This window comes from Anneissia japonica, unplaced genomic scaffold, assembly GCF_011630105.1.
Source record: "Anneissia japonica isolate Jap-2015-1 unplaced genomic scaffold, ASM1163010v1 scaffold21_len1647178_cov195, whole genome shotgun sequence".
NCBI lineage: Eukaryota > Metazoa > Echinodermata > Crinoidea > Comatulida > Comatulidae > Anneissia > Anneissia japonica.
In genome coordinates, this window is record NW_022750455.1 from 214,681 (window position 1) to 223,345 (window position 8,665).

An 8,665-nucleotide genomic window follows, 5' to 3' on the forward strand; every position below is an offset into this window, starting at 1 on the left:
TTTTATATACCCTTTCTTTCTTGTCCTCTTTCAAATTATAATGTGATATTGGAATTAATAATAGTATTATAATTAATATTGTTATTAGTATTATTCATTTAAATGAATGTTTTAAACGACATGTTTCGACGTGTCCCACGTCATCCTCAGGCAATAGCGCTGTGCTACTGACGGCTTAAATACTGCCGGTCAGATGTAAGGTGAAAACAAGCAAATATTATTTAAGCCGTCAGTAGCACAGCACTACTGCCTGATGGTGACGTGGGACACGTCGAAACATGTCGTTTAAAACTTTCATTTATTTTATTAGATGCATTACTGCATTGGTATTATTCATTAACTATTAATAAATAATTAATATTTAATATTATTACATATTAAATTGTATTATAAAATTTTCAATAATAGTAAGATTTTTACACCTAAGTAAGTTGTGATAAAACAGTATCCACAAGGATCAACATGCTACCAAAAAATCCATCAGTCTCACCCTCTAATAATTCATCTTTTACCAACACTTCATATTCTATTTTCATCTCACTAAGATGATCTATTAGGTTCTGACTTTTGAAGTGTGATTCGCACGGTACAAGCAGGTTTTTCATAGCAAGTAGTACTTTTTCGCGGACGTCATGATCACTTGAATACAGTGGGCGAACAACCAAGCATCCATGTTCTTCAATTAATTTAGATATATTTACTCTGTAAGAAAAAAAAATCAAAATGTTGTTTCACAGTTGGTTAAAATCAATAGGAACCCCCTGCACTGAACCAGACTGAAGATTCTTGATTCTCTTTTAGATAATATTAGGTCCACTTTCCTAATTTCCACCCATCAATTTAGTTTACTTAAATCAAAGAATCATCATCATCATCAGTCATCTGCGGAGCAGGCGACCACAAGTTTTTTCCAGTTTTTGCGATCTTAGGCCATTGAGATAATTTGGTGTGGCTGCACCATTCCCTCAGGATCACCTAAAAGGTGCTGGATATAATTTAAAAACAGAATGCGCTGGCGACCAGGTTTCCTCTTTCCATACGGTGGAACATCTTGATCAAAATACTGAATTTTTTAGTATCTAAATTAAGCATAATTGTTTAGGTAGCAACTTGAGATGGCAGTTGGATTTTTATTCGTTTATTTGTTACAGTTTTAAAAAGAAGCTTATTCATATGATATACATATTGAGTTGTGGATTCGGTTTGGAGAGTCAATTGATAGTTTTTTTCTTATAAACTTCTTTTCAATCCATGAATGGTAGTTTTCCACCTTCATGTTATGTAGTTCTTTACTTTTGTCTACCTATCTAAAATATTCTAGAGAATTTATATACAGTAGCAAATATTTCCATACAGAGAATCTCATATTACTACAATATAAATTCTTGTTTTGCAACATTTAATGAGTATTTTGAAATTGTCTTGTCATCAAATTTTAGTGCACTGTTATTATAATTTAATGTATGATTTAATAAACACATTAAAGTTACAAATAAAAGAAAAATGCATTTGCTACATATTCTGGATATATGCTCATAAAATATCACTAACTGTATTTTATGGTTGCCATTAAAGAAATTATACAATTAAGGTCTGGTATTAAAAATCGTTTGATTGACGACTACAACAACCAAGAATGCATCGTCAATATTACATCAGATAATGGTTGAGGGCGACAAGCCAGTGACCTTAGATTCAAATGGATAAGAACATAAATTCAGACGGATAAAATCTCAATTGCTGAGTTAAATGAAAAAGAGCAGAAACAAGTACAACTAAACCTATGATGAATAAATCCCTTATTATCTTAGCAGATGAACTATAAATGCTCCTGTTAGTTAAGTTTGAAGTTAGCAGGCAAGTGTTTTATAGGGTGCTGTCTCATTAATGTCTTTCACTACACATCTCAGTTGACAGCCTGTGCTACGTACGTGTAGGCAGTTTTATCGCCACTTATCACCGACTGGTTCAGTAAACGATAATACAGTCTTACACTTCTAGAACAATAAATTATAATAGAAAAAAATCAAAATGTAGCCTGTCTTCTATGATTTTACATTACATGAACTATCTAGTAATATTAAATAATTTTGTTTATTTATAATAATGGCTTTTTCCTTTTAGTTCACTATTTGATTTTTCTTTCTCCCTGGTCATTGGATACGGAATCAATCATGCATGGCGTGTAAACTCCTTCATTCCCTGCGGAGTATTCCTAGACATGCGACTAATTCAGTTCCAGGCTAATTCCATTCCAAGTCATTTACATACTCATTAAACTCCTGGGTTAAAGAGAGACTAGAATTTTAAATACATTACTTGATACATTAGAATCAGTATTAAATTTAATCAATCAATCAATCAATTTATATTTAATCAATAACAAGTAAGAGTGGAGCTGTACCTTGGTTGTTAAGATAACGGCCTTTCAATCTCAGGCTCCAGGGTTCAAATCCTGTTAAAACTAAACTTTTTTCTCATGACTAAACACAATTTACTCCCTAATAATACAGTAGTAATAATAACCAATTAGTATAGTTGTATCATACACTAGTGGATTTTATTATACGAAGGTTAGATTAATGCATGAAAAAAAATTCCTGCGTGTATGTATATTTAGGTGTGCATATGCTGATTGTTGCTACAGTTCATGCTAAGTTGAAATGGTATGTAGTACAATAAATAAGATAGTGACCGTGACTTATCATGAGTTCACTCTTCTGAAATACAAATTCTACAAGCTTTTGAGAGAGCATAAAGTAATCACATTTTTGGTGGGTGTAGACACGTAAAATCAAGATGATTTAGTATTTCAAATATGCTTATAACAGGCCTGAAATATTCCTATTAAATTTTCACTTTCTTTAGATTAGGATAAATTGATTCAAGGAATTCCTTAATTTTTCAAACATACTGTAATATTGAATTTGAAGTGTCTTTCTTTGGGTTCTAATTTACCATGTTCTATGAATTTAATATTTTCAATTACCATTTGTCAAGAAACCATGATTGGGTAAGTGCCTGTCCTCTCTTCGGCCATTCTACAGTATTCTTCGGTGCTAGGTGTGCAAACACTAGCCTAGAATATTCATCATGATGCGTGCACGATACATTGATTGTACAGTAAAAGTTATTTTGGAGCAAGTAAGCAAATCATGCACTAATGAAAAATGAGTGTGCACAGTTTGGGATAGGAAATTAACATTGGAAGTTACAGTGATGATGCCATGATTGATATATAACAATAATTAGACACCTATAATGCACCTTTCTGAAAGGGATCAAAGTGCTCTACATACACGAAAGCACTTTATGCTCATAGAGACTTTTTAAAGAATTTTTATATACTGCAATTGTAAGTGTACTTGCTTTTGGATAAAAAAGACAAAAAAAACTAAATATATAAAATTTGATTAATTTAGATCTATTTAAAAAAGCAGGGAGCTTGTCTTTGTTGATCCCGAAGAGACAAACCCATGCACTAAATGAAAGAAATATTTGTATCAACCACTGCTAGTTTCTTACATTTTCATCATTGAAGATTCAAAATACTGTAGTTATATATTATATAATATTCTAAAATTTCTGTCCATGTTATATATTGTCTAACCATATAATTCTGAGGGTTTTTAAACAAACATTTTTTAGAAGAATGTACTTATTTTTCAGTTGTGTAGGCATGGGTAGCTCAGCCTGTGTATGCTCATTGGGGCTGTGGCTATTGGAGCCTCGTTTCATTAAAAGTCTTTAATATATAAATCACCACATTTCTACAACAAAAAACAAAAACTAAAAACAACCAGTTAAATTTTCACTAATACTTACTTTTTTATATTATTAATTATTGTTCACCTTTTAAATTGATTTATTTCCATGACTTCTACATTTTTTTCAATAGTAATTTGCTTTCGTTATTAAACAAGTTATTGGGCAGTATAGGCATCCATCACAAAGATTTCCTATTAAGTCAACCTAACATAGCACTGAAGCAGAAACAAAGAAGATAGCGATGTCTGGATTGCAACATAGTTAAACTGTTTTTAATTTTGAGGTTCTATTTTGGCTTTGTTGAAAGACTACGCAGCCCCCTGACAATGTTTGGCCCTAAGACATTATATGTCACTTTGGACTAAAAAGCCCCAACCATCAATCTTAAACAGGGGCCATCAAGACCTAGCAACAGCGAATTTAATCAATTTTCTTACTAGCAGTGTGAACGACTCCAAACAGCATTCACATCCTTACTCCTAGTGAACAGACGAACTTACACATACCAATAATTAGCTACAGTGACATTTATGCCTCGTTAACAAGGCTCATGAACTAAATGACGTTCTTTACAAACTCAGTATTTTAGGTGACTGTAAATTTAGCAAGTACCAATGGTGACCATTAAATAGAAATTAACCATTTCACATAAGATAGAATTACACTGTGTGTTAACATTCATTAAGAAAATCATACTTAATGCTCAATGCTTAGCACAGGCATCGGCTTTATGTGATGGTTAATGTCATGTGTCTTATAGCACCGTCAGCAATTACTATTATCTGATGACATTTGAAAAAAGAGAGGATAGCTTGTTGTAATCGAAAAAACTAATTCTATAAAAAGCGGCCGATAGACAGATCCACATACCACTCCACCATTTGCCTAAAGCCTGGTTCCCTTAAAATCGCTTTGCTGTCGCTACAGTGTTTTCAGTGCAATCGTTCTGTATTGCGTAGCAGTACTCAACACAATCAGGAATGCTAACTGATTCGACCGACCAATCAGCATCACCGAAAGCTGTCGGCGATAGCATGTAGCGATTGTATGGAAACCAAATTTGCCTACTAAAAGGCCAGTCAGTTTATATCACAGTTTCTCAGGTATAAACCCTTTGCCAAGTTCCCTCCATACTTTACCATTTACCATTTTAACACACCAATTATTTCACCAGACAATAGTCCAGAGTATGTTTCAAATTAGTAGCTAAGCTGGCTTCTACAAATACTTTCAAAAGAAAAATCATTAAAACAGTGTTTATTTGATGGAAATCAGTTGAGTATTAGCGAAATTTTAAATATTTTTTGGATATCAGCAATGCCGGTTTTGAGAAATCAGCTTCCATACATTCCAAAATCAATACTTTATTAAGATACAGTAGTATATTAAAAATAATTTTAATATACTTTATACTTATATACTGTTATATTTAATGATTGATATTTTTCAGAAATGTTCTTTAACATACCTTCTTTTATAAAATCTTAATTCATATATATCATTCATAAAAAAACCCTAAACCTCATAATGAGTTTATGTTGTGTATGTTTGTCTTGCAAAAGGACTGCTACATAGACAGTGATTAGGTTCGCCATTGGCATTCGTTGGCACATCCAGCTAAAAAAAAAATGTTTTTAAATCAACAATATTTGCATGTCAACTTGAGTCATATCAATTATGTGACCATCTATGGCAAAATTTAATAATATGGTATGTATCTGTTAACTGACAATGAAAACATTTTTTTTATATTCCAAATTAAATCTGAAGGTTAAAAATTACTATAACAGTCAAACTATTGAATATTATTGCTAAAACTCATAAGCTTAGAATATTAATTCTTGAATATCATTATATTATTATTAAAACCATTAGAACTATCTGTTGTCAACAAGTAACACATCAAACACTACCATATGCACACATTTAAATATACACTCTTTAAATGTGTGTCCTGTACACACACAGAACCTGTGTTAAAATCAATTTGTAAATTCAACTCAGATACACTAGCTCTTTCAATTACTGATTATCATTATTCATTGCAACCTTGAATTAAATTATCAAATCTAAAATTGCAGCGTTCTCATTACTGTAGTGACGATCCTCTTCAAATCTGCAATCATTTAATTTATCTACAAGGTGTTTGCAAAAAGTCCTTGGCATAAAGGTGTTGGCTTTTACTTGCAAGTTGTTAGTTTCTATATTGCCATCCAAAGGGATGTCATATGCTTTTTTCTTATATTTTCATTATCTTGTTGGATTAGGGTCTGATGCTTTGAAAAGGCCAGAAAAATAATGAGTTTTCTATCATTAATTTTTTTCTGTCACCTTAATTAATTTTGTTTCAATATTGAAAACACTCTTCTTAGTGGCTGGGAGAAATAGTAACAAATATTGATTCATAATTCTCTGCTTTGGAATATGTAGATCAGATTCGGTATTGCCACCTAAATAACATGATCTAAAACTGTTGATGACCGAAGTTTAAAAAAAAAAATCATTTTCCAACTTTGTATTATAGTCAAAATGCTATCAATGAATGAAAATGTAATTGAAATAGTAACGTTTTTCTTTTTTCCAGTGTTGGTATATTTTGCAATGCAATATAAATATATAAAAACTTATAATTAACCTAATTATTAATCATATTTTTACTTGAAATACAGACGTGATGGCGGGAGTAAGAGTTATAGGACTTAATGCGTGTGGATTGTACACTCTTCCTTACATAAATATATAATAAACAAAAAAATAGCCAAATAAAAAAAAAAACCAGATAATACAAAAAAGCTACATCAGGAGAATCTCATTTGCTATGTAAAAATAAAGTAAACATTCAAAAGTAGGAAATTACTGTGTCTAAAAGACGTAAAAAAAAAAAAAAAAAAAAAAACCAGCTTAACGCTATTTCAGTTAATGTGCACTGGAATTAGCTACACATAATCTCAATATCAAAGAGAGACTGGACTGAAATTAGCTTCATGAGTATAGTTAATACAAATTATATGTCACCTCGTTAAAACGTAACAAGTTTTAGTGTGCTTACCATCGCGAACAAACTCATTATCGTTGTCGTGTGCAATTCTATTGAAAGCTCAAGACTGAAGTAGAGTGTGAAAATATTTGCACTGGTAATTCACCACTGATTGCAAAGAAAAACTGTGGATCTAGAACTTACAGATAATTATTGGTATTCCTGAGTGCTCACCCTGACGACAGCTTCGAATCGATTATGCAAACAATTTGGATCTCAATTGATAACACCTCGCATTAATAATCAGACTCGCGTAGATTGCAACTTGGAGAGAACGACTTGATCAAGTTTACTTTATGTAAAGTGTTGAAAGATATCGGGTGGGATATGATTTGGAGAACTGTTTGCAGTGGTTAAGGACAACAACCCTTTAATATCATCAAATACATTAGATGTTGATTGATTTGTCAATTCATTAATTTTAGAATGAGGTCAAATGTAGGTAATGCACTGGAAAAGGTATAAATCTAGGTAAATACGCATAGTAAACACACAGTTGGCTATCAGCAAGGTATATTTGTGCAGAAACGTGAGGAATAGTAACAGTGCCAACAGACATAGTGTGTTGAGGGCGATATAATATTTTTTTTTAAACACTTTCAAAACTAGTCAAGATATGGTGGTTATTCTCTCTTTTTTTGTCAATTAATATTTGATTAATTACAATATGTAAAAACTAACACATTTTATAAAAATTAAAATCTTTAAGTATGCATGGTAGGTTCTTCGAAGCCCACAGTGGCAACAAACCAAGACTTCAAAGTGGGAAAAATAGATCACCAATCTGAAAACTTTTACTACTGATGTATCTCAAGTAAACAAATCACTAGATGAATATCTAATAATAAAATACATTAACACCAAGCTAAAGCTCTGTCTACACTATCAAATTTTGTGTGACAAAAAAAGTGTGATATGCCCATATATGGGCATGATGACATCACACCATGACCATATATAGGCATAGCATTACTATATATGGGCTTGTCACATTTTTTTGTCAAAGTAAATTTGATAGTGTGGATAGAGCTTTAAAGACCTCCCTTTTCCATCATGTTTTTCATAATTTCATAATCTAACATTATATCCATATTCTTCTTTATTTAAATTTATAGACAGTGCGTTGAGAGCTTGCTTATATACGCTACAAAAGAATTAATTATTATCATTATTATTAATTACATTAATTGTAAGAGAATTTATGAGGATTGGATTCAAGAACATTTCTTCAATTGGTGTTAAATTACATCAAAGGAGGCTGATTCATCAGAGATAGAAAAATGCTTGTTTTTTTTTGTTTATGAAGCCTACATTAAACATTGAAGTAAAAATGAGGGTGCTATAACATACTTGATTTATGAAGTCTCAAGAAAGGGGGATTATTAAAGTATATGTTTACTTACTTTTTATACTGTTCTAGACGCTGTTTAGCTACACTATCAGACGAATCATTATCGTAAGTATTTTGTGCTGATTTCTAAAAGAGTAAAGATGTACGGTAGATAAAAAAAATCTGTCATAAATTTTAACATAAATAACAAATATACAAGTGATATGTATTCCTATAATGGTTACTGCATTATAAAAAAAATATTCATTTGCATTAATATTACCTAATAATAGTAGAATATACAGTATTATGGAAGGAGAGATGAATAAATTCCAGAGGGCAGCAGACTCATTTTTCACTTGACAAGAACAAGACAGATTTAGATATGAAGACATATAGTTTATTAATTAAAATTTAAGTCCACAGCTTATTGTTAAAATATAAAACATAAAAACACACACACATATACATATATTTGTATAAGATTATTATTAGCAGAATTATGTATGTATACAAGTGTATATGTGTGT

At 31.2% G+C, this 8,665-nt stretch overlaps 1 protein-coding gene and 1 long non-coding RNA gene across 2 annotated transcripts in view; one reads left to right on the top strand and one right to left on the bottom strand.

The window, feature by feature from the left end:
• The window catches only part of LOC117121333, a 17,364-nt gene that overhangs the window by 1,216 nt on the left and 7,483 nt on the right, over positions 1 to 8,665 (top strand). Inside the window, exon 2 of the long non-coding RNA XR_004447528.1 lies at positions 3,445 to 3,447. This is a non-coding gene — a long non-coding RNA (uncharacterized LOC117121333). The remainder of the gene's footprint in view (positions 1 to 3,444; positions 3,448 to 8,665) is intronic.
• LOC117121332 (nucleotide exchange factor SIL1-like) overlaps positions 7 to 8,665 on the bottom strand; it is a gene marked incomplete in the record, with an annotated part of 17,708 nt that continues 9,049 nt past the window's right edge. The window contains 2 exon segments of the mRNA XM_033266483.1: positions 7 to 702; positions 8,209 to 8,282. Of these exon segments, the coding sequence (XP_033122374.1) occupies positions 423 to 702; positions 8,209 to 8,282 (354 nt within the window).